Here is a 27569-nt window from a genome sequence, read left to right on the forward strand (position 1 = left end):
AAGCGGATAAAACGTGGAACAACAGGCGTATAAAACACCTTAGGAGAACTTCAACGCGCAACATTATCTTCAGAATTCTTTAGGAGTGAAGATGTTGCTGCACAGACGTCGAAGAGCTCATATAGTGTTACTACGTCTTACAATGTAGTTCCCCTTTTTATCCGCTTAGAAAGTCGACATGTGTAAGTTTGTGCAGCGATGCTTGGGTTGCGTAACTACTCACGTAACCGTGAATCGGGAAAACATGGAAGAGCTCGGTCGCTTCTAACTTCACTGCCGTTTGGGTCCAAAGAGGAGAGCAGGAGAGAGCAGGAGAGGCTAAATGCTACAACATCTTTAGTCTTTTTGCGTGAGTGAGCGCACGCACAAAGACCAGACAGGTACACATCAACTCGTCTAAACTCAGGAAAGTACGGCAACTCACTGCTGCCAGTGTGATTGAAACATTTTTGACTGCGCTTTCTCGTTCAAACGTAATACCAAGTCGTTCTAACGAGTTGCCAAAAGCCCAACATTCACCAGAGCGCCGTGGCACATCATCTTCAGTTCAGAGGCTTTTCCTCAAACCATGTGGTGCTTTAAACGCTTGATTTATATCATCATCATCAACCTTTATTGCAGACTCGAGGTCCAGTTCAAAAACAAAAACAAACACACAACAACATTTAGAGCAGACAACTGTACCAGTGTCGCCACAGTTCAGACTGGTATCGCGTGGCACTGACTTTGATGTTTGTCAAGCTCATAATAATCATATTGTCACAGTTGTTGAGCCGACAAATAAATCTGTACATTAAATTTCTCAAAACAGCATGAAAAGTTCTGATGCCAGCAGAAACTAATAAGTGGCTGGCACTCTCCCATCGAGGTCTTTTCAGCAAAATTCTTAGGCAGTGGTTATATGCCACGTTGAGTTTTCGTATGCTTGACCACAGGTGTGCCGTATAAAGTGGGGTACAATAGGCATTAAACAGTGTCCTTTTCACTACATTTGTACATGCACCAAACCTGCGCACAAGAATGTTGGCCTGCACATACATCATGCGGCACTGTCGAAGCACGTCATCATCGTCTAACGGGCAAAGCTAACTGCGGGCTAACGTCACTTTAAACAGTATTTACAGCCAAGTTTGAGTGAAAAAAATTATTTCCATTGTGTAATTGGATGTACAATATCCCTCTCTCCCTTCGCCTTTTCTGTCAGCGTAGTATTTACTCTCCAAGACAATTAATAAGTTAAAAAATCGTAACTTGCTACGACACCTGCAGTTGCGCTTATGGCCTCTAGGGGCAAGAGTTACTTAGTACTGCTTTAAGCGATTGCATTTTTTTTTTAATGATTTAAAATAGACGAAAGAGCAGAAGAAACCATCGTATCACTCGCCGGGCACACCAGAGTGTGGTGACGGCTTCCGCCTCTTGTGGGAATGAAGTCCCGCCTCTCAGTGCGTGATTGGATCGATGTGGGTAAAATAGTGAAATGATAGGCTGGGAGGAGCTCTATGTGTTTATTTCTCATTCCAGTTTAAATGCTCTAAATATCGGCCACTTGAGGCCACAGTTTCAGACCCTGCACTTTGTCCAACAGTCGCTTTCGAGGGTCAGAAATGTTTTTCTCACATACGTTATTCCAACTATGTGAACTAGGACTGGTCGTCACTTTGACAGCAGCTCTACATGTGATGCCGTTCAGTTCTTTCAGTTTCTGTCTCCGTACGCAGCCGAGGTTGTAAAAATAGACTTTATGCTAACATCGTAACAAGCTCCACGGCGACGACAAAAGCACTTTATATCATCAACTTTCCAGCGGTTAAAACGGTCTAAATCAGAGCTTTCTTCGTTGCTTTACGCTAACTATACTAATTGGTAGCCGAAAGAGATTCCATTACCCATAATGCAATGGGCGACCCGAGATGGGCATTCGGCTTATCATGCCTTTAGTTTTATTAATATTCAGAACTAACCACACATCCACATCCAGCCCGCGAGATGATTCAGTGCAGTAAGTCTCTATTCCATTCTTATGCAGAGTTATGTTTAAAGGAATTACCAGAATGCTCACTCCAGCCACTAGGGGGCAGCTTCAATTAAAATAAAAGGTGTCCAGCAGAGGGCACTGATAGAATGAAAGATCAGGATATAAACAACACATTGTAGGCAAGTGGGAAATGGACAGTCTGCCCCGTGTGGAGTGAATGAATATTGACTGTAATGTAGCAGAGACTTTTGACACAGGCTTGTAAAGTGCAATAAGTGTGAGCCGTTTTCATGAGGCTACAGACCTGTCAGACTCATTATTTTTCATTTTAAATCTGTAAAGCACTTTGTGTTACATGAAATATATGAAAAGCACTATATAAATAAAGATTGATTGATTGAAAAAAAGTTTCCTCAATAGTATTTTCTTAATAAAATCTATTTTTATGTTGGAGCTTTTGTTTATGGACCCCGGCGATGCACTCCCCATATATTTTGGACCCAGGGGAATGTACCTGCTATAGAGGCGCTTTCAGTGCGAAGTTAACGAGGATAAAAAGTTGAATCACCTAAATAATGATGCACACACATCACATACGCGTCCTTGGCTTGACATGGCTAAATATTTGCAGGAAATAATAGTCCTGCTAAATAACGGTAGGTTTCAGCTATTCAAAATACACAAAGTTGAGCACAATAAGTTTGAGTTATTGCTGGTGCGGCTCCGACTCAATGCAGGCTTCTCATATGGCCCCTTATGAAAATTAATTGCCCCCCCCCCGGCATACAATGTCATGGATGCGCTTTTCATAGTCAAAGGTAAATCATTAATAAAAACGTAGAAGAGAAGAGGTCCCAAACAACTACCCTGGGGTGATCCACACTCCAGACTTTCACTGTCGGACAGAAAACCATTGTAAAAAAAACCTTCTGTGAGAGAGATTAAAAATGAAGTAAATATAAATGACTACAAATAGAAATGTATGAATTTTAGTGGGACGACGACTCTATTAACCTCTTAACCCCCGCTTTAACCATTGCATTTTTTCCAGTGCAGCTTTACCCAAATCTAAAAGGTCACAGCCTATTTGCTCAGTGTAATTCCTGCCTCATTTGGAAGAGTTTTTGTCTGCGTTTTCACCCTCATTTTGTTCTTGTTTTTGTCGCTATTCTGACGCTTTTAGATCCGGGTCAAGTCCAACTGGAGAGAATGCGCTCGGTGGAGGTGGGGGTTAAGAGGTTCACATCAGCCGGTCCATAGTGAGGGGTGAGCCTGGGTGTAGTATAACTCAACAGTTCCCTCTAGTGGTTCGATCACTGCGACTGTAATGTGATGGGTGACTGTGAATAGCCCCATTTCGACAGCACTAGACCAGCTCGGTTCACTTCAGACCGGTTCATTTAGGACAAAGTGGTCTGGGTGGTTATGGGAGGGGTCAAGGACATTCATCTGCATGTGACAACAACCACAGCCTGATATCACAGAGCTTAAGTCCTGCATCAAAACACCTTTGTATCTGCAAACTTTGACCATTAGGAGGGACAGAGGCTCAAGTGTTTGAACAGTTTTCAAGCGCCAGAGGAAACGTTATTGAGAAAAAAAGAATAATCGCAAAAATGCCCCAAACGAGTAAACCTATTCTTTTTAGTTCGACAGTGAATTGAAAAATAAAAGTGGGAGATACAAGGCCTCGCTCCTCTTATTTGGGCAATAAGAAACAATGTGTGGGAAAACTGTGATTTCACATCAAAATCAGGCATAGGCTGTAAGTAGAGATGGGAAAAAAATGCCTATATTTTCTGTGAACCAGTGATAGAGCCTTGTGAAGAGAAAGAAACTTTGAATATGCAAGCTGACTATTGGCCAGTCCCTCCAGGATTTCACGGGCATTTTTTGTGATTGTTTCTGGGTAAACGCCTGATTTCGCGGGCCATTTTTCCAAAAGTTGCGATGAAAAGTTAAGTTAAGTTATACTTTATTAATCCCCGTAGGGAAATTCATTCTCTGCATTTGACCCATCCTCAATGCCGCTGGAGTGACCTGTAGGAGCAGTGAGCTGCCAGCTTGGGCCGGCGCTCGGGGACAAAAAATATATTTTTTAGGGCTGTCAACATTAATCGCGATTAATCAAATTAATCGCAAAAATAATTAATTGCGATTAATTAAATTAATCGCGATTAATTTAATCATCCTATTTCAACAAAAACATATATATATTTTGTCCTTATGTTCTATTTCATGAACCTAAAAGTTTGCAGTTTCTGTCCTAAAGGTTCAGCACAAAAGAAAATGTCTCTAAAAAGTGAGTTATCAATCCCGGGATCTTCAGAAATGGCTGAAGATCCCGGTTCTCAGCTGTTGGGCTTCTCACATAAATATGAAACTGTGGATTTGGTCAATGAAATGTGCAATCAGTAATCACATGCTTTAAATGTAAGTGTTTTATGTTGGATAAAACATAAAAACATAAAAAATGAATATAATTATTAGAAAAAATATAAGAAATTAAGAATATAAGAAATTAACTGCGATTAATCACAATTAATCGCATTTCACAAGTGCGATTAATCGCGATAAAAAAAATTAATCTATTGACAGCCTTAATATTTTTACAATAAAAAAAAACTTTTCTTTGCATTTAACATCCATTTTAATCAAAGAGGCTCTGGGGAATAATAAAGGACTTACAAGATGTGCGCCCCTCCCCTCTCGTCTCCTCCGCTCAGCTACAAAAAGTAGGCGGGGCTAAAAGGCACCTGCCTGTTTCTGTGAGCGCAGGGTCTGAGATAGAGCCCTGAATGAGAATCCGAGGAGAACAGACCAAAGGACGAATGTTTATTTCACACATCCACATCGCCTGACCAATCAGAGAGGTTACAAGCCCCCCTCCCCTTTCCCCCCAAACCGGTCTCGTTTGCAAACCGCTCCAGACCCCATGGCTGAAGTGGTTTGGGACTGGAGCGGTTTGGAGCAGTTCACTTTTGGCAGTGGAGACGCCTTCAAACCGCTCCGGTCCGTTCCGGTCTGGTCCCGTCGAAATGGGGCTGATGTGAGTGTGAAGCGTACAGGGCCTTTAAGATTTCGGAAGTAACTGTGATAAAAACAAAAGAAGAAGAAATAACAGTCTTCACACACAATATTTATTAGACATGGTTGAATCCACGAGTAATTTGAATGGAATACACTTAAAAAGATGAAAGTTTCAAGAGAGAGAAACATTAACCCCTTAACTCCCACCTGAACCGAGCACATTTTCTCCAGTTTGGCTTTACCCCAGTCCAAAAGCTTCTGGAAAATAGATGTGAAAATGCAACAAAACTGAGACGAAAACAATGATGACGAAAACAATGTGACAAAAAAGTGAGAAAACGTTGACAAAAAAGTGACGAAAAATTGATGAAAAAATGGCAAAAATGTCACAAAAATGTCACAAGAAATTGACAAAAACTTGACAAAAAAAATGACAAAAAATGGACAAAAAAATTACAAAATTGGACAAAAAAAAGACCAAAAAAATGACAAAAATGTGAGAAAAACATGACAAAAAAATGCTAAAAAATTGACGAAAAAATAACAAAAATGTGATTAAAATTTGACCAAAAATTTGACCCAAAAAAATGAAAAACAAAACAAAAAAAAAGACAAAAATGTGACAAAAAATGACAAAAATTTGCCAAAAAAAATTACAAAATTTGACAAAAAAATGACAAAAAAATGACAAAAAAAATGACAAAAAATGAGTTTAACACCCAACAAAAAAATGATGTAAAAAAATCTGATGACGTGAGGAAAAAGATCCTCTCGGTTCAGGCGGGAGTTAAGAGGTTAAAATAAACAGATTTACAATACGGTCTGTAACATACACTGATCTTTCATAATAATAGTGAATATTTTAAGAGGTGGTGCTTGTCTTTAAAAGGTTTGAGAACCTCTGCCATAGCTTGTAAAAAGTCCACACAACAAATCCTTTCTTCTGAAAACGCACGGGTTGGTCCATCATCACATAAAACTTACTTTTTCCCCTCTACCGACTTCTCACATCTAAACCCACCGTCCTCCAGTCCAACAACATCACAACGCGGGCCTGTACTTCTAAAAGAGACCTTTTTTTCTCCTCTTCTGAGCCAGAGCCGTAGCAGAGCAGCCTAGTAATGACTATAGGGCGCGGTCTCCTTCAGCTCGTGGTAGCCCTGGTGGTTCGACTCTGCAAGAGACAGAGGCGGCAGTTAGGGGTTTGTGGCGCCAATTTATTCACTCAAAGGCTCTTTTAGAAATACAGGCAGGAATAAATAAATATTAGAGTCTCCAGGTGTGTTAACATTTGTTTAACCTCTTAACTCCCGCCTGAACCGAGAGCATTTTCTCCAGTTCAGCTTTACCCAAATCCTGTAGTCCAGTGTAACGCCTCATTTGAAAGCTAAGATCTACAAAACTCATCAGATTTTTTTTCCATTTTTTTGGGGGGTTTTCAACTCATTTTTGTAACTTTTTTGTCAAATTGTTTGTAATTTTTTTGTCACTTTTTGTCAATTTTTTGTCAAATATTTATCACATTTTTGCCAGTTTTTCATCATTTTCTCATAATTTTTTTGTCCTTTTTTTGCCAGTTTTTCATCATTTTGTCATAATTTTTTTGTCAATTTTTCGTCACATTTTTGTCAGTTTTTTGACAATTTTTTGACAGTTTTTTGTCTAAGTTTTCTCACTTTTTTGTCACATCTTCATCATTGTTTTCGTCTCAGTTCTGTCGCTATTTGAGTTGGCGGATTGAGTTGCCTTGTGTACGAAATTTCTCACCTTTTTTCCAGAAGCTTTTGGATTGGGGTAAAGCCAAACTGGAGAAAATGTGCTCGGTTCAGGTGGGAGTTAAGGGGTTAAATAAGGCGAACACTTACAGCCATCACATTCAACATATGTGTATTATCTGCACGGTGATGTCTTTAATGATCAGAAATCGTCTGTTTGTGTAGCACGGCCTTTCACTTAATGATTTTCTGCACGTCCCATATGATGTAGACGAGGACTGCCACTAGCAGGAAGCGTTTGAGTGTGTAGACGAGTGCGGTGGTACCCAGGCTCATGTTCTGCTCCACTAGGGGGCGCTGCTCGCTGCAGTTGGCCACTCTGCCCTGCGCCGCGCCCAGGATGGTCATGATGTCCACCAGGTCGAGCTTGCCCTCCTCCTTGGCCTCCTCCACCTCCTCCGCCAGCTCCCTGGCCGCCTCCTCGCGCTCCTCCAGCTCCTCCTGGGTCAGCATGGCGTTGATGCCCTGCCCCGCCGTCGCGCCGCCCACCTGCGGGGGCGCCAGAGAGCACAGCGCCCTCACCTGGCCGTAGGACTTGAGGTGTGCCACGTTGGCGCGCAGGAACAGCATGAGGACGTTCAGGTCGTTCAGAGCGCAGCCCAGTTTGCGCTGGTTTGTGATGTCCAGCGCGGGGAGAACCTGGAGAGGAGAGGAGGAGAGATAAAATGAAGAAGGAAGACTTCATAACCCTAACCCTTTTTCCTTCCTTATCCCAATTTTTCTCCTTCCTTCCTTCCTTCCTTCCTTCCTTCCTTCCTTCCTTCCTTCCTTCCTTCCTTCCTTCCTTCCTTCCTTCCTTCCTTCCTTCCTTCCTTCCTTCCATCCCTCCTTCCTTCCTTATCCCAATTTTTCTCCTTCCTTCCGTCCTTCCTTCCTTCCTTATCCCTATTTTTCCTCTTCCTTCCTTCCTTCCTTCCTTCCTTCCTTCCTTCCTTCCTTCCTTCCTTCCTTCCTTCCTTCCTTCCTTCCTTCCTTCCTTCCTTCCTTCCCTCCCTCCCTCCCTCCTTCCTTCCTTCCCTCCCTCCCTCCCTCCCTCCTTCCTTCCTTCCTTCCCTCCTTCCTTCCTTCCTTCCTTCCTTCCTTTTCTGCGTCACTTTATCAACCACTTGCACTATGATGTAAACCTGCACTGCTAACACTGACTATCATTTTTTGTTATAGTCCGTTTACTTATTATTTACTGACTATACTTTAGTCGTATATAAGATGCCACTATTTACTATTTAATTGTTTATTTGTTTTCCTCACCTTTCCTGCCTGTTTGCTCACCCTGAGTGTTTCTAAGAGCTGAATGTAACAAGTAAGTTTCTCCATTGTGATATCAATAAACGCTATCTTATCTTATCTTATCTTATCTTATCTTATCTTATCTTATCTTATCTTATCTTATCTTATCTTATCTTATCTTCCTTCCTCCCTCCCTCCCTTCTTTAAACCCTGGACCCAGCCCTTCCTCACTTTCATTCTTCCTTCATCCCTTATATCCTCCCTCCTTCCCTTCTCTCCTCTTTCCCCTCCCTTCCTTCATTCTTCCCTCCCTCCCTCACTCCTTTCCTTCCTTCCTTCCTTCCTTCCTTCCTTCCTTCCTTCCTTCCTTCCTTCCTTCCAATAATCAATCCTTAAAACAGCAATAAAATCTTTAATTAACTGCATTTAATAGCGAAGAGTCCAGACATAATTAGTGAAAAAATGGCTGCACCTAATCCAAAAACCAGGCAATTCGAGAAAAAACACCTTGAGTTCAGTTATTTTCGACTATATTTTGCTCCCATGTTTTAGCGCTTCTGCGATCGGCTTGAATCGTCGACTGCACAGTGATTTTGGTTCTTCAGTTGTGTAATGAAAAGGCGCAGTAACAGAGTTTGTCCACAAGATGTCATTGTTCGAACGGAAGCAGTTCTACAGCTCCAAGACTGTTAGAAGGAAAAGGTTGAAGTGTCACATGGTGCCCATAGATACACGAGCTGGTGGTTGGTTTGGTTCATGCTCCAGAGCGGGATCATTAGCATATTCCCCTTGTTTCACAGTGGGGTGAATGGAGTTAATAGGGAGGGAGGAAGAGATGAGCAGAGGCTGCGAAGGGGAAGCAGAGGCTTTCACGCTCTTGCAGCACGCCACACCTCAGTCTTTACTCCTCCCTCAGGCTAATGGCCGCCTTGTGTTATTGATTTAATTTCCTGGGACCCCAAAATACGACACATAAACAACTCAGGATTGTATAAAGTTATTACGTTGTTTGCTACTTCAGGGATGAAAAAACATTTTAATATCAAGTTAATATGTATTTAAAGGGGCTAGATGCAAGTTTGCCATTTTATGCTCACTACTGCCGCCTCAGGTCATACGTGTAACTGCAGCTTCTATATTAAGCTCGTGCATGACGGCACTTCGGACCCGAATTAACATCTTTTTGAGTGACAGGATTTTAGAGGCAGCTGTGGGGAACAGGTCGGGGCTCATTCTACACCAGGGGTCGGCAACGTCAGGCCCGGGGGTCAAATCTGGCCCTCCAGCACAGAACCTCTGGCCCTCAAGATGATTTTGAGAAACATTATTACACAAATCAGGGAGTACTTTTAACATTATTAGAGTTAAATGGGAGAAAAAAAGGTAGAAATACTGTCAATACATCCAGTGAGGTCATATATTGTGTACAACACTGGCATTTGAATGAAGTGCACTCTCGTTTTAAAGAGACTATATGGAGTTTAAAAATGTTAAAATTAAGTATTTTCGTCCCCCTACATGTTTCAACAAAGTCCTGGTGTAGAATGAGCTCAGACCTGTTCACCACAACTGCCTCTAAAATCCTGTCACTCAAAAAGGTGTTAATTCGTGTCAGAAGTGCCGTCATGCACGAGCTTAATATAGAAGCCGCAGTTACACTTATGACCTGAGGTGGCAGTAGTGAGCATAAAATGGCAAACTTGCCCCTTGACATAAATGACATAAATCTACATGAATGAACAGATTTAATCTAAGGTTTGAGTAGATTTGGTCTCGTCTTAGATGAGATTAAACCTTTAGTTGTAGTTATTCTCTTAATTCAGATAATTTTGTGTCATTTCAAGTGAAAAACAATTATTTGTCTGATTTCAAGTTTTATTCTTGTTCCATTGGCTCTATAGCATTTGTATCGTGGATTAGTTCAAATTAGACTCAATTCAACATAGAAGAACTTCAATTCAAGCAATTTTAAGTCATTGATCTCCTTTAAGATGGTAATTTTTCCAGTGTTGTGTTTACTTTGGGCTAATAATCAGTGGCTTCGGCCCTCGGTCTGTTTACAATAAAGAAAATCGTCCCTCCGACAAGAAAACTTGCCTACCCCTTTTCTACACATTAGGACATGGCTGGAACATGTAGGGAGAAGAAAATACATAATTTTAACATTTTTAAACTCTGTATAGTCCCTTTAAACAGTTTGGTTTAAGCGTTTGAATGGTTTTCACAAATTATATGCTGTTATACACACAAAAAAAACAGTAGCAATTTTCTTTTCCTTACATCTTGAAATCATCTGGGGACCTCCACTTTGGGAACCACTGTGTTAGAGGATGACATTAAATCGCTATTTATCATCCTGGGTCAAGCTGTACAGTCATAGCCTTGACTGTGGTGCTCCGACTCTCAGTCACTGCATGTTTGTGTATCAGTATGACGCTCTGAGAGGGTATTTATCCCTTTTCTGTGGAAGTATAGACAGACTTGAATGGTAGGACTAGCGCAATGTCTCCGGCTCCCGCATCGATGGTAAATAAACTCCTCCTGTATAAGACATCCAGACTGCTGCCTTTTCTTCATCCATCCTCTCAAACACCATTGTTAATCCTTTAAAGAGGGGGTATCATGCTTTTTTCAGTCACATAGCACCAGTCTATATCACACTATAATGATGACCAAACCTTCTGTTGGTCTGTAAATGCAGTAAATTAGAATAACTGCCTTGTATAAAATGGCTCTCTCAAAATGGCTGTAGTGAATGTCTTGAAATAGGCCTCTGTCTCTTTAAGAACCTCTGACCCTTTCCGACACGCCCCCTCCACACGCTGTCTGTGGCATCAGTGGGGAGGGGGTTCTGCTGAGGAGCAGTGGTTGGTTACTCGGCTGGTGACGAAAGCTCGGAGGCGTCTCCAGGAGGTGGGGGCGTTCCTAGGAGGACTCAGGCAAACCTATCCCTAAAATGGCCGCCATCAGAGTTTTTACAGATTACTCAAAAATACGTGAATGTGCCAAGGCAACACTTCATGTTTTTAATGAGGGAATGACATAAAAACATGATGTTTGCTTGAAAAAGTCGATTTTGCATAATAACAGTACGCCCTTTAACAGTACGCACCTGGTACACGGAGAGAAACGTCGTGTCCCAAACGAAAAGCCGCACCAGGCTGAAGACCACGATGGGCCCGAGCAGGACGTAGATGGCCCCGTTGGCGACGCTGATGACCTGGAAGACCAGCTGCCCGATCATTTTGCACTGGACGAGCTCGGGGATCCAGCTGTGGTCGCGGAGCATGCCCGAGCGCACGAAGCAGCTGAACTCGTCCTGGAGGAAGGCGGACAGGTGGAAGTAGGCCAGGTACAGGCAGGCGGCCGTCATGAAGGTGAGGAGCAGGAAGCCGCGCAGGAACAGCATGCTGACCAGGAAGTAGGACTGCTGCTTGCACCGCATGTAGCGCTCCAGCAGCGGGTACTCGAAGTATCTCTTACGCTTCGCTCTGCGGTTTACACGAAAGGGAAACGAGTTAGCAGAGTCACCCAACGCGACCACACGATTCTGCTAAGAACACACTTTGTCATCGAGGGAGAGGCAAACTTTCACACACTGTGGTTAAAGAGGCATGGGAAGGTCTGGTGTTGCAGATTTTGGTGAGATTTCAAAGAATAATTCGGGGTTTGGGTAAAACATGTGTCTGGTTTGAGGAACAACAAATAGTGACACAACATAAAGCGGCTAAATAAGAGAAGGGAATCTGATTATATATCGCTTTTCACACCCTTATAAATCCTCCAAAGCGCTTCACACACAAGGGGAGGGGTATTTTTCATTCATTCCAGGTGGGGGTAAGCCATGTTTGTTTCCACAGTTGCCCACGGGGTCGACTGACAGAAGCGCGGCTGCTTACATCTGTGCCAAGCATAGACTGTAAATTAAGAATGGACTAATTATAGCCTCCTTCTTCCTGAAGCCGTAAGGAAATGGGGGCAGGCTCCAGAAGCTCCAGAAGCTCCATTCTCTAATGAACTTTCCATTTGATCTTTTTTGTCTCTTTAAGTCATTTTTGAAACAGACTTGTCATTCTGATCTGTGGTAGGGGAAACCGGAGGAAACCTGAGCAGACACGGGGAGAACATGCAAACTCCACATGGTCCAGGAATCAAACCCAGGACCTTCTGACTGGAACTGGTTGGGAGGGGTGTTCGCTCAGCGTCAGCGTCGTAGACCAATGAAAGACGAGGTTCCGGCGTCTCTCACCTCTGCAGCTCGGCCTGGAAGGTGAGCGGGTTCTTGGTGCTCTGGCGCAGGTCCAGGATGTTCTGGGCCAGTCTGATGGAGCGGTTGTACGACTTGTCCAGCTCGTCGATGACAAAGAGCAGGTCTGAGCCCAGCGCGGGCATCACCAGCTGCCTCCAGATGAGAGCGGGCAGGTACATGAGCACCGCCATGGCCAGCAGGGAGTACGGGAACATCTGAGGCAGAGGAGGGAGAGACCAACGAATGAGGGGGACATAAAACAATCACGGAACATCTAAAGCCTCTCCGTCCATAGATGTAGATTCTCCTACAGTTTATTACTATTATATTTTAAGCTTTTCATTATTACAAAGGAGTGAGTGACAGTTATCTATCAGTCATCGGTCAGACGTTTTCCATCCGTTTTCCATCTCCATACAATCAATAAAAACATCAACATAGAATTAATCAATTACAGTTAGAGGCAAGAGTGTAGATAAAATACTTTCAGTTATATGCATTTTTAAGTCTTGTTTAGATTCGCTTTGTCTTGAGAACTATTTTTAAGTATATATAGGCTCAATATAGGCTTTTATAAGCTCTCACAGGTCAAACTACAATCTTTAAAGAGGGGTTATTATGCTTTTTTCAATCACATAGCACCAGTCTATATCACACTACAATGATTACCAAACCTTCTGTTGCTCTGTAAATGCAGTAAATTAGAATAACTGCCTTGTATGAAATGTCTCTCTCAAAATGGCTGTAGTGAATGTCTTGAAATAAGCCTCTGTCTCTTTAAGAACCTCTGAGCCTTTCCGACGCGTCCCCTCCACACACTGTCTGTGGCATCAGTGGGGAGAGGTTTCTGCTGAGGAGCAGTGGTTGGTTACTCGGCTGGTGACGAAAGCTCGGAGGCGTCTCCAGGAGGTGGGGGCGTTCCTAGGTTGTCTAGGTAGTCTGGTTGGAGGAAAAAACATAACATCGCCATTGACCACGGGTGTTTGTCCAGCCCATGTCCAGCCCGCTTAGTGAGCCAGGTCTGGAGCTGGAAGATTTCACCGTGCGCCTCCCAGGCGTAAAAGGCTACGCTATAGTTTAGAAACACAAACACATTTCTTTGAAATTTGTATCGTTCATTTGAGCTGAAACAATAAACTTCCTGTAATGCTGTCCCTGGACCAACAGGCGTCAGAACTTAGCCACTAAAGATGTACTTTTTTTTAATTTTGATATTTTGATAAAAGTTTTGATCCATTCATAATTTCTATACCAGTCATACTTAAAGAGACTAGATGCAAGATGGTCATTTTTATACTCACTACTGCCACCTCAGGTCATATGTGTAACTGCAGCTTCTAAATCAAGCTAGTGCATGACGGCACTTCAGACCCGACACCTTTCTGAGAGACAGTGCAGGATTTTAGAGGCAGTTGTGGTGAACAGGTCTGGGCTCATTCTACACATTAAGACATGGCTGGAACATGTAGGGGGAGGAAAATTATTTGTTTAACTCCGTGTAGTCCCTTTAAACTACCATACTGGTGTTGTTGAACGGCACCCAGCCCTATGAGGAGAACTTCGCACTCACTTTGTGCACCCACAGCGAGCGCTCCTCGAAGTTTCCGTCGCTGTCGAACTCGTGGTGCATGAGCGAGTCCCAGCAGTACGTGTCCACGTACTCGGCCTGTTTGATGGTGAAGTTACTCGGTGGGAAGCAGCTGATCTGAGGACCTAGAAAAGCCAACAACAAACAAGAGGACGGTTTGAAATAAATAAATATTGAGCCCAATCACAATCATTGGGGTTATATAATGTTGTTGTAGTCAAATAATTTCTAAAAATCTTAGAACTTATGATGATGCTTAATATCTGAGCACAGGGGAGGGGGGATTGTCAGGCAGATTGAGTCCTAAAATGACCAGAAATAAGTCTGGTGGAGCTTTTTCACTTTAAAACCCACACAAGCGGCATCTCATGAGTGAACTCCACTTATGTTTTAATGTGGAAACATAATAGAACAAAACAGTCAGCTTAGCCTTAACAGATGCATCAAAATCCCCTTTAAAGCTATATTCCCTTTAGCTGTGCATGTTTACTCATACAGTGCAGCCTTATTTCCTGTCAGAAACCTAAAAACAAGACGTAGGTTTTCATGTTCGCTCTCTCTCTTCCCCCTGACATTTCTCTTCACAAATCACAGGCTTCTGGAGCAGCAGCCTGGCATTTGCAAATCGCCAGCTCCGCATTTGGACGATCCCACCTCATACTTGGTTCACCCTGGAGTCGCCGCCTCCCAGACTCTATTTTCCGCGTTACCCCACCCTCGAAACGGGGCAGCAGGGCGTGCCCCGGCCCCACATCTGCCCTCGCTCTCAAAGTAGAAAGTCGCTGCCACTAATTTAGCGCAAGGATGTGTTTCAGTGGGTTTATTATAGGCGGCTGCTCTGCTCCGGGACAGCAGGGATGTCAGTAATCAGTGCGGCGTGTAAAGATAGTGGCTCAGTAAGTATAAAGTGAGTGTAGTGCGAGGCCGTGTTGGAGTAAATGTAGCAGGGCAGATGTTTTACTTTGAACATACGGGTGAGGCTTCATGTTCGCTGGGAGTTTGGGTGGTAAGCGGAAGAGAGGATTTGAGGAAGTGTGGCTACATTAAGTAATCCTATTCACTTCTCCTAGAAGGACTAGGGTACTGTTAAAGGGGGGGTATTATGCAAAATCGACTTTTTCAAGCTTTACATCATGTTATTATGTCATTCCCTCATTCAAAACATGCCTGAAGTGTTGCCTTGGCACATTCACGTATTTTTGAGTAATCTGTAAAAACTCTGATGGCAGCCATTTCAGGGATAGGTTTGCCTGAGTCCTCCTAGGAACGCCCCCACCTCCTGGAGACGCCTCCGAGCTTTCGTCACCAGCCGAGTAACCAACCACTGCTCCTCAGCAGAACCCCCTCCCCACTGATGCCACAGACAGCGTGTGGAGGGGGCGTGTCGGAAAGGCTCAGAGGTTCTTAAAGAGACAGAGGCCTATTTCAAGACATTCCTACAGCTATTTTGAGAGAGCAATTTTAAACAAGGCAGTTATTCTAATTTACTGCATTTACAGACCAACAGAAGGTTTGGTCATCATTGTAGTGTGATATAGACTGGTGCTATGTGATTGAAAAAAGCATAATACCTCCTCTTTAAATAATATCAGCATTGCGGCTGGTTAAAAATATAACTTCAGACCCCAGCCATGTAATGAACCTCGGATATGTGCTGTGACCGTCAGGGTGGTTTTACCGTGTGCCACACGTTAATAAGGTCAGATTGAGGAACTCTTTTGTTCATCTGTCCATCCTGAAACTAAATGAAGAGCTTAAGTCAGGGGTAGGCAACGTCAGGCCTGGGGGCCAAATCCGGCCCTCCAGCACAGAATCTCTGGCCCCTGATATGATTTTGAGAAATATTATGATGCAAATATGGGATCAAATCCACGGCTTGTTCAATAAAAAACATGTGTGGTAAATACAATATCTTATACAATATATGACAAATTATAGTTTAATTTGGATCGCAGCTTGTCATTAAGTTAATGCCGGGTCTCGGAGCCGGATCACTTTAGAACCACAGATGTAAAACATTGGCATTTGTAGAAAATGGTTCTTAACTTTAGGCTACTGAGGTTTGGCCCTCGGTGTTTTGGCAATGATTAAAATTGGCCCTCCGTGACGCAAACTTGCCCCAAATGACTTCGACACCCCTGGTCTAGGTGCTGCTGGTATCGAAAAAATAAAAGTATCAAAAGCAGGTACCAATAAAATGTATCTTTGGAGACCCAATTTTGATGCTGTTGGGTCCAGGCACAGCACTGACCTCTTAGCCCCTGCCTTAAAGGGATATTTCAGGATTTTTGACATAGGGCCTCATTTCCTAGTTATCCAGAGTGTTGCTGGTACCTGGAGATATTTATTTTTTTGTAATTCATGCAGTTCTTATGTTTGAAGAGTTTCGTGGCGCTAGGCTAATGCAAGGCTAGTGCATTTCTATGGTATCAGCTAGCCTGCATTAAAAACAGTCGCTCCACAGTGCACCTGAGGCAAATCACTTATAACGCCAGACTAACCATATAAATGTCTGTGTCGATAGAGTAATTTTAACCATTTTGCATTTAAAAGACCTTATATTTGAGCAGCATCAGCTTCGTGGTTGTATAAGCTACGCAGCGGCAGAGTGATCTGCTAGAAAATAGTCCCTCAAAATGCGATTATTCATGTGATGCAAGGTGAGTTATATTCCAAAAATTATTATCGACACCAACATTTATATGGTTAGTCTGGCGTTATAAGTGATTTGCCTCAGGTGCACTATATAGCCTCCAACTTTTTGTATTTCTTAATATATATAAAGACAGTTTGGAATTGTGGTAATAAAAACAGAAGAAAGGGCACTGGTAAAAGATTGGTGTGTCGCGGCCGCCATCTTCACTGTTTTAGTTACGGGAGGAGCACTGGTTTCATCACCACTTTTTGTTGTGTTTTTGTCACTTTTTTTTTTGCGTTTTCACCCAAATTTTTGTCTTGTTTTTTTGTCTTTGTTTCCAAGAAGCTTTTAGATTTAGGTAAAGCCAAACTTTATAAAATATGATCTGTCCCATCTGAACTGAGCACACTTTTTCCAATTTGGCTTTACCCAAATCTAAAAGCTTCTTGAAAAAAAGCATCAAAATACCCAACAAAACGAGGATGAAAACGCAACAATAAAAAGTGACAAGAAAGCAACAATAACACAACAAAAGGTGATGTAAAAAGAGACACAAACATGTGAAAAATGGCATGTAGCATCTGCACGTGTGCGTCCTACAGCAGCAGGATTGTTGTCTGAGAGTCCAGGTGCGAGCCTCAGACATCAGCGTAATCAGCCGTGTTGTTTTGGGAGCAGCCATTGCAGAAGGAGGCCTCGTGATTAGAGCGTGGCCGCGTTAGCGAGCACAAATTAGCATCAGGAGCATCGGGCTGATTGCTCTAGCACCCAGTTTCAAGTCTGGACTCAGGCAGATGGTTCATTTCACTGCTGGGACGAAACAGGCACGACGGCATTAAAATGAAAAATCTACTGAGGTTCGTCTACGTCTCTAAAGTATTGTTCTGATTTCATTAGAAGCAGCGCTCTGGTAGTGGGAGGTCCTAAACGCAACACTGGACTAAAGCCAGGAACAAGGATCTTAAATAAAATTCCAGATAGGACATGGCTATACATTTGTTGGTGACGTCACAGCTCTACTTCCGGGTTTGCTGATGTGCGAGAAACTACAAAAAACTCTTTAACACCACAATCAATATTTCTGAAACTCAACAGAGAATTACTGAACCTACTTATTTATCAGGCCCTTTAGCCAAAAGTGCTGAACCTACTGCTATTAAAGTAATATTTGCCAAAATCGGTACATCCGGGTTAGCGGACATAATGCTAACGGCGTAGCATCTACGCTAACCCCGGAAGTAGCGACTTTAGTAAATATTACTTTTTTAGCAGTAGTTTTTGGCTAATGAGTCTGAGAAATAAGTAGGTTCAGTAACTCTCTGTTGAGTTTCAGAAATATTGATTGTGGTATTAAAGAGTTTTTATGTTTTTTTTTCTTGCATATTGCCGGTTTGCTAGGCGGCGCCCACGCGAACTTCCAGAGTAAGGTGAATAGTAATACATTGGAATGAATGGCAGTTCTGGCGGCCATCTTGTGACTGGCCCTTCTAAGTCAGTGCAATGCAATGTTTATCTATTTTTTATTTCATGACTCTTTGAGAATTGTTACTGACCTCATGTCATATCTGGCAAGAAAAGAAGATAACTTTTTGCTGTTTTTCATTATTTCAGTTCCATAGACTTTACATCAAATAAAACATTTCTTTCCTACTTTCACCGCAATGCTAACCACTGAACCCTTGGAATAAATGGAGAAAACAACGTTAATACGGCCAAACAACACAACAAAAAACAAGACATTTCAAAGAAAGTAGTATATCCTGAATGAGAAACCGAACAATGAGCGTATCTCACACTCTTCTGTTGAATCAATAAAAATGTTGTTCCTGGTTTTGTATTTGTTGCTTTAGCCTCCATAGCCACAAGATGGCCGCCACGTCAACGAGCGTCCTGTCCGATCGAGAGTTTTATTAAATACTTTGAACACCTGGGACAAAAACTGCCTTTTAACTAAATTTATGAAAACATTCAGAAGAGCAAGCCAAAAATTAGAGGAAAGAAGATAAAAGACAACTATCAAGGTAAGCTAGCGCAGCTAATGTAATGCTAACATCAGCTAATGCTAACGAGTAGCATAATCACCTTTCCCAGCTGTGATTCATTTGATATATGAAATATTAAATCACGCATGACATGCCTGTTTTGCTCCAATGCGGTGAGTAAAAACTATAAATATAAATGTCAAGAAACGTCTTTAAAAGCCAATGTTGAGAAAAACACGGACGTACCCAGGGAGATCTCTCGAGCGAAGGCCATGCACACGAGCATGAGCGGCAGCCCCACAGACACGTACTTGATGACCTTGTCCAGGGGCAGCTCCAGCTCCAGATGGGCCGCCCGGTTTAGCCCGGGCTGCTCCGGCAGCAGGGCGTCGTGGAGCATGGCGTGGGCCGCTATCTTGGCGATCGACATGGTGGAGGAGGCCTACGAGAGAAACAAGGTATACGAAATAAACACATAATATTAAAATTAAACAGAATATACAAGACCATTACAACTACATCTGCAGATATTTTCTGAGAGAGTGGTAAACTGAAACTCCCTATTCAAGGTGGATTTGTTAGAAAGTCCCAGAGGCAGATATGATTTAGATTTGACTTGAATTTTTTTTTATTGGTTAACCTTTATATATAAAAAAAAACATGAATACATACAGTGTGTAGGCTAAAAAACTGAACAGCGGTACATTTTAACAAATACATATACATTTCCTTCCCCAGACCCCACTTTGGGAGCCACAGGTTTAGATTATTTTGGTAGGTCTTAGCTTTCAGATGAGGCGTTACTCTGGCCTACAGGCTGTAAACACCAGTCGAGCAGCTTTTAGTTTAGGGAAAAGCCAAACTGGAGAAATGAACTCTGGAAAAGGGAAAAGTGATGATTATACACTGCCTGGCCAAAAAAATAAAAATAAAAAAATCAACGCCTGGATTAAACAAACTGTTCTGATCTGGGGTTGTTGCTGGTCTAGGTACAAAACCAAGGGCCCAAAGAATCATCTGACGACCTGAACATCCTGAATGTCCATCAATGGGTTTCTTCTTCCCTGATGACACGGACATATTCCAAGATGGCAATGCCAGGATTCATCGGGCTCACATTGTGAAAGAACGGTTCAGGGAGCATGGATTGGCCGCCACTTACAACTTGTAAGTAAAGTTTAAATGGCTGCTTGTGGCATAATATCATTCCAAACGTTCCAAATGCATTTCTAACATCCCAATTTTTCACAGGAATGAGTTTATAAATATGTTTCATGGAGCAATACAGTCACAGTAATGCAAACAACATCCAGCCTGCTAGTTCACAATCTATAAAAATGCTCCGTAATTAGTGCCTTTGTTTTACTCTTACAAATGTCTGCTTTTGTAATAAACAAAAGCATAAAACTAAATAAACTAACCATGTTGATTGTCTTTAACCTCTTACGCCTTATCTGAGTGCATTTTCTCTAGTTCAGCTTTACCCAATGTAATGTCTCATTTGAAAGCTAAGACCTACAACACTGATGTAAATAGATCTTTTCCTTGTGTTGTTGTTGTGTTGTTGTCACTTGTTAGATGTTCTTTTTCTTCACATTTTGTCTCTTTTTTGTAATTTTTTCGTCACATTTTTGTCATTTTTATACATTTTTTTCCTATTTTTGTCACATTATTTTAGCACTTTTTCGTCAGATTTTTGTCTATTTTTTGTAATTTTTTCGTCAGATTTTTGTCTATTTTTTGTCATTTTTTCGTCACATTTTTGTCATTTTTTATACATTTTTTTCCTATTTTTGTCACATTATTTTAGCACTTTTTCGTCAGATTTTTGTCTATTTTTTGTAATTTTTTCGTCATATTTTCATCACATTTTTGTCTGTTTTTTGTCATTTTTTCCATCACATTTTTGTCATTTTTTATAATTTTTTCCCCCTATTTTTCGTCACATTATTTTATCGCTTTTTCGTCAGATTTTTGTCTATTTTTTGTAATTTTTTCATCACATTTTTGTAATTTTTTCATCACATTTTTTCAAAATGTGGCCTGTTCAGGTGGGGGTTAAGAGGTTAATAACTTAATCTTCAAGGTACTTTTCATTTTTACTCAACATTTTGATACCATTGCTCAAGCAGAAGAAAAACTCAGACGTACAATTTCTTCAAACTTCAGACAAAAACCTTAAATGTTGCAAAACAAAAGACACAACATCTTAAACTTCCAATTGAAATATCTGTCCTGCAAAACTACCTTGAAAAGTCTCTTACCTTTGTCAATGCAACTTTCTCCATAAATCCTCTTCTTACTCTCTCTCTCCAGAGCTGTGAGTCGATGTGGTCGAACTGCCTGAAGTGCGCAGGGCGGTCCCGGGATAGCGAGAGGCTGAACCCAGGGCTGGTACTGTCCCGTTTGGGTCTGTGTTTAATTACAGTAGGAGCATGTGGGGAGCAGGGAGGCGCCCCGCACGGCCCCGGCTGGGATGAGGACCTCCAGTACGTCGGGGCAGAGCTGGTTCCACTTCAAACAGGTCCGCTGTGGTCAGTGGCTTTAGCCGACTCTGTCATTGGGAGGTTATTTTTTGCGAAGGCCCAGGACATGGAGCTACAGCGGAGGAGAGTGTACGGGACAGGAGCTGTGTCAGGCAGAGATTCATCGAAATCAAATCAAAATCGTGAATGGTGAATGGTCACCAAGGAAGCTAAGACAGACCAGTGGAAATGTGATTATAATAGGTGTAAGCTATTTTTACACAGGTCCAGGCCAGGTAATAATTGCCAACTTCTGTCAAATTCAAGGTGTTTTAATGCAATTTTTAATGCCCAAATACTATATAGTAATGCCACAAACGCAGAAAAAAATGGCGCGTATTTCCCTTCTTAGGATTTGCAAACATTTCACCAAACAAAGGAAAGATAACTGGACAAAACAGACCATCATTCTGGTATTTTCAATGAACTTCTCCTGTAAAAGGTTTGCAGTGAGGTCATAATTTTCCCGATACATTTTTATTTAATGCCACTTTGAATCCAATTAAATCCTTTCCGTAGTCCCTCTGAAGGTAATATAAGTGTTAATGGGATGATTGGAGGGTCTCTCATCTCCCCCCTGGTGTCTCTGGCCAGAAAACCACAATTGCATCTTTCCCTGCACCGGGTCGGAGCCACCAATACACAATGGAATCACGAAGAAGCTAACAGGCTAACGGGCAAAGCTAACTACGGGCTAGCGCCACTTAAACAGTATTTACAGCCAAGTTTGAGTAAAAAACAAAGATCACCATTCTTTAATTGGATGTACAATATCCCTCTCTCACTTTGTCTTTTCTGTCAGCGTAGTATTTACTCTCACAGACAATTAATAAGTAAGAAAACGAAACATGCAACGACACCTGCAGTGGCGCTTATGGCCTCTAGGGGCACGACTTACTGAGTACTGCTTTAAATGACATTTAAGGCCTTCAATTTGGCACAATTCATTTAATGATTTCTAATGACTTTCAATGCCCTGCGGAAACCCAGTGTCAAGGTTTTATCAATGGATTCTGGTCACTTTCACCAGCCTGATGAAGATGTTCTTTTGGGCCACCTGGAATTTTAGGTGAAGAAACCTTACGTTTATGCAAATACACATTAACATTGAGCATTTTAGGCCAATTGGTGGCAGCCATCTTGGATTCTCAGTCAAAATTCCAGGTGACCCAACCTCCCCCAGTCCAAACGTGTTCCTATCGATGGGATGGAGGATGGCCTTGTTTTCCAAACTGACCTTTGCTCAATCAGGCCATGTTCTACTGTGAGATGCAAACGTTTAGTAATAGTATTTAATCATGTGGCAGAGGGAACATTTCATAGTAGAACGAAGAATTGTTTATTATTATTTCCAACATTGTCTGAAGGAAAACACCATTAAGAAGAGGTGCAGTCTTAAAAGTTTTCCCGTGGCCTTCACCGGCCATTGACCTAAACATGGAAGATCTCTGTTCTGGAAGACTATTGTTTGGAAAAAAAAACTTAACCCCCACCGGAACCGACTTTTGTCCAGTACGACTTTACATGAATCTAAAAGAAAAAAGTGTCAACATAGCGATGAAAGTGTGGATTAAAACGTAACAATAAAAGAGACCCGGCAAACGAAAACGCAACTAAAGAATGATGGAAAAAGCTACAAAATTCAAAGAAAAATAAGCCAAAAAAAAGCATTAAAAAAGCCATGAAAAAGTGATGAAAAATCAACGAAAACATGACAAAAAAACTACGAAAACACGCCAAAAAAACAACAATAAAGATGCAGGTCTTAGCTTTCAAATGAGGCGTTACACTGGCCAAGCTTTCCAGTTAAGAAGCTTTAAAGGGACGTTTCAGGATTTTTGACATAGGGCCTCATTTCCTAGTTATCCAGAGTGTTGCCGGTGCCTGGAGATATGTTTTTTTGTAATTCATGCAGTTCTTATATTTGAAGAGTTTTGTGGCGCTCGGCTAGTGCAAGGCTAGCGCGTATCAGCTAGCCTGCATTAAAAACAGTCTGACCCGCTCCACAGAGCACCTGAGGCAAATCACTTATAACAGACTAACCATATAAATGTCTGTGTCCAGAGAGTCATTTTAACCATTTTGCATTTAAAATACCTTATATTTGAGCAGCATCAGCTTCGTGGTTGTATAAGCTACGCAGCGGCGGAGGGATCTGCTAGAAAATAGTCCCTCAAAATGCGATCATTCATGTGATGCAAGGTCAGTTATATTCCAAAAATGATTCTATCGACACAGACATTTATAGGGTTAGTCAGGTGTTATAAGTGATTTGCCTCAGGTGCTCTGTGGAGCGGGTCAGACTGTTTTTAATGCAGGCTAGCTGATACCATAGAAATGCACTAGCCTTGCACTAGCCTAGCGCCACATAGCTCTTCAAATATAACTGCTTGAAATACAAAAAAAATATCTCCAGAAATCAGCAACACTCAGGATAACTAGGAAATGAGGCCCTATGTCAAAAATCCTGAAATATCCCTTTAAGATTTGGATAAAGCTGAACTGGACAAAAAATGTGCCTGGTTAAAGTGGGGGGTGAGAGGTTTGGGGGCCCATGAGAAACCACTGCTTTCTGCCCTAGTTGTGCTGCTTCAGAGTGTGGAGTTTTTAAAGAATCATTAAAAACAACAACAATACTAAACATTTCCAGTATCAGGGCTTCAACATAATCTCATAGGCATAAACGCAGGCACATGAACACTTCCTGAACCCACTGTTTGAACTGAACAATACAGTAACTCCATTGTGCGGCAGAGACGAGGAGAGACTCGGGGTGAAGAGCTGAGTCCACACTTCTGGAGGAGCCCAGGATGATGCGATCCTTTAATCTGCCCGTGGAGCCGTCTGGAGAGGTGGGAGAGAGTTTGGGCGTCCGTCTGAAACAAACACTTCAATCACAGGCCGAGCAGCGAGTGGGAGGCAGCCACACACACGGGATGCTGCAATAATATTTACACTGAAGACACTTTGTAATCGGAGAAAACAGTGACCCTCGAAGAAGATAGAGTCAAAAAAGATTTCCTTGTGTTGCTGACATCCCTGAAGCTGTTTCATTGTCTTGGTAAGATTACAAGAACCTGTCTCATGTGAAAGTTTACAGAGGGAAGGAAGTTGTCGTGGTTGAAACTTCTTCTGCTACTCAGAAAAAAAAACAGCTATTAGTTATCTTAATTTAGAATGTTTCTCTACTATTCACTATTCCTTTTCTCATTTCCCTATATGTTACGTCTGGGTTGTTGTTGTTTCAAACCCACCTGAAAACGGAGCTCAGTTGTGAAGATCCAGACCCTCTGTACGAAATGAGTGCGAGGGTCTGGTAAGATCAGGCTAGTTTAGTCTAGAGCAGGGGTGTCCAAACTACTGCCCTGTGTGCATGTGTGTGTGTGTGTGGTCTTGTAATTGCGACATTGTGAGGACCAGTGTGAGTTTTAACCAACAGAGTGAGGACATTTTTGGAATGTGAGGACATTTTGGGTGGTCCTCACTTAGTTGAAGGACTGAGTCAAGATGTGGTTTTAGGGTTAGGGTTAGATTTGGGTTAAGATTAGGGTTAAGGTCAAGGTTAGGTTTGGGGGTTAGGGTCTGGGTAATGCATTATGTTTAGGAGTGTCTTCACAAATATAGAATTACAAACATGCGTGTGTGCGTGTGTGTTTGTACAGACCCACAAAGTGAGGACATCAACGAGTTGTAGACCAACAGAGTGAGAACATTTTGGAAAGTGAGGACATTTTGGCTGGTCCTCACTTATTCCAAGGACTGTTAGAGGGTCAAGATGTGGTTTTAGGATTAGGGTTAGAATTGGGTTAAGGCTAGGATTAGGGTCTTAGGGTTCAGGGTTAGGGTCTGGGTAATACATTATGTCTTTGAGTGTCCTCGCTCAGATAGAGTTACAAGGATGTGTGTGTGTGTGTGTGTGTGTGTACTCCTGTACTTACGACATTTTGAGGACCAGTATGAGTTTTTTAACCAACAGAGTGACGACATTTCTGGAAAGTGAGGACTTTGGGTGGTCCTCACTTCTTTGAAGGACTATTTGAGAGTAAAGATGTGGTTTTAGGGTTAGGGTTAGAATTGGGTGTAGAGGTTAAGGTTAAGGTTAGGGGCTTAAGGGTCAGGGTCTGGGTAATACATTACGTCTATGAGTGTCCTCACTAAGATAGCAGTACAAATAATTTAAGTGACAGGCATGGCTTTCAATAAATGCATCTTAAAGCTATTCTCTCTAGTTTCCAATTTACTAATACAAATGAGTACCTGGACCACCAACTCCAAACTGCAGTAAATGGCCGTAACACAGTTTCAAGACTGTATAAGTTATGACTTTAGTCATGACTTTTTTGAATGTTGCGGGGCTATTATGGAACAATGGGAGAAGGATCTAGAGACAAATAAAACCAAAGAGTGGGAGACCATACTAAGACAGTCAAATTACAGCTCAAAATGCATGAGATACAAGCTGATACAACTCAAGATTCTATTCAGATCATACATTACCCCACAGAAAATACATAAAATGAATAGTAGTGCCTCAGATGTATGTTGGCATGGCTGTGGCATGACTGGGACCCTTATCCATCTACTTTGGGAATGCCCTGAAGTGAAAAACCTTTGGGAAAAAATTAAAGATGTTTTATGTCAAACACTCAAAGTAAATTTCCAGTTATGCCCACTAGTAGCCATTTTGGGGAAAAATGTGGAGGGTGTGGACAAAAAAAAATAAAAAAAAATAATTTCTTCAGCGTTTCTCTCAGCAAAGCGCACTATCCTTATGAATTGGAAGGTGCGCAACAAAATTGTTTTCAGCTTGATAAATGGCTGGGAGAATACTTGGATCTTCTCTCCATGGAACAAGCAGCTCTAGCGCTCGAAGACTTGAGCGAAGAGCACCCTACCATATTTAACTTAGTATGGTCTGCACTAAAACAAACAAATATATAGAATTCATGGCCTTTATGGAAAATATGAAAATAACTGTCTGAGTTAAACAAATTATGAATGTCTGCATGATGATTTGTCCGTCTTGTCTTGTCTTGTTGACAGGTATGGCGTCAATATGTGGGAAGGTGTGTTTTGTCTTTTTAGGGCATTTGTAAGTTGTGCTCTGTCTGCCAACTTACCCCTCCATTCCCTCCCTATGTTGTCCATTGTCATTTTGTCATTTTTGTTTGTAGAATGTATAAGTTTGTCTTTTATGTCTGTTATTGTCAAATAAAAAGAAAAAAAAAAGATAGCAGTACAAGATTGTGCGTGTGTGTGTGAGTCCTGTCCCACATATGAAACAAGCACTTGACTGCATGTAATTCTCAGTCTTAACGCTCGGTGGCGCTGCTGTCTTGAAGATTGAACATGAGGGCCACAGTGGGGATTCATGTTAAGTCATTGTGAGCTAAATCTCAGTCTGTGCTGGTGAGCAATTGTGTTATTTTTCACTTTTGTTAAAAATATATGAAAACCCATTAATAGAAAGCTGTGATGAAGACTGTTTTTTCTTTAAGCATATTCAATTGAACAGCCTATTAACATCTGACCTCTACTGAGCGCCAGTTGTTTGTATATTTTCTGTATGTGGCCCTCTGTGAAAAAAGTTTGGACACCCCTGACAGTGATCTGGATATGATGAAGAGACAATGGTGCTAGTGGGAGTTATATCATTTAAACCGAATCACACATTTCCAACCCTGCAAACCCTTTACATGACAAAAAAAAAACGTTTGTGTAGCTTTATTTATGTCTAAAACAGCAGCCCAGGCTCCTGCTGGGGCCCAGATAAAGCCTTTGGGCCTGTGATAGTACAACTGTGAGAGTGGATTATTAATAGATTTTTTTTTCTGGCGGCCCACCGGGAAAGGTCCCAACTCTCCCGATTACGCCTTTGTACAAGATACAAAGTTTTAAAAGCAGCGGTCACTGTGGGGAAACTTTCTGCTGTTGCCGCATTCACACACGCTCAGTACGTCAGCAGCGGTGAGAAATAAAGATAATCAGTTTACACGGCGCAGTCGTCTGGATTCTGATGAAATATCCCAAAGAGAGAATCCTGGTTCTTCATATCCCGGGTAGGGGCTTATTGAGGAGACTGAAATCAGAAAACAGCATTTACATGGACACAGACAAAACCAGGATAATAACTGGGATACTCGAGTACATGTAAACGCACCGTTTTTCTCCAATAACTTAAGCCTGGTTCACACGCCAGGATAATTAGGCCGATTTTAGCCCTGATTCCCCCCTTACGACAATCTTAACCTGTTACCTGCCAACTTAGGGCAAGGGTTAGGAATTATTTATATCCAAATCTCAAAGCGTATGGACTGGAGAGTTTACAGCCTACATGCCACTGTGATGCCTCATTTGAAAGCCAAGACCTTCTATAGTTTCTAAAAATATGTGTGAGTGAAACACAACTTGGGTGGCGCAGTAACACAGCAGTTAGTGCTTGTGCTTCACAGCTAGAAGGTCTCGGGTTAGATTCTCGCCAGGGACAGGGCCTTTCTGTGTGGAGTTCGCATGTTCTCCCCGTGTCTGTGTAGGTTTCCTCCGGGTGCTCCGGTTTCCCCTACCATTAAAAACATGT

General features: G+C 42.0%; 1 protein-coding gene across 1 annotated transcript; it reads right to left on the minus strand.

Moving 5' to 3' along the window:
- Positions 1–5992: 5992 nt before the first annotated feature.
- LOC306969881 (pannexin-3-like) lies at positions 5993–20840 on the minus strand. The gene is made up of 7 exons (XM_079565657.1): positions 20732–20840; positions 18714–18909; positions 13830–13972; positions 12260–12474; positions 11123–11501; positions 7050–7422; positions 5993–6182 (listed from the first exon to the last, which is right to left on the minus strand). Exons 1-7 carry the CDS (start codon positions 20753–20755, stop codon positions 6124–6126), a joined length of 1389 nt encoding a protein of 462 aa, XP_079421783.1. The 5' UTR covers positions 20756–20840; the 3' UTR covers positions 5993–6123.
- Positions 20841–27569: the final 6729 nt, after the last annotated feature.

Source organism: Gobius niger (assembly GCF_951799975.1).
Source record: "Gobius niger genome assembly, chromosome: 11".
NCBI classification, from domain to species: domain Eukaryota; kingdom Metazoa; phylum Chordata; class Actinopteri; order Gobiiformes; family Gobiidae; genus Gobius; species Gobius niger.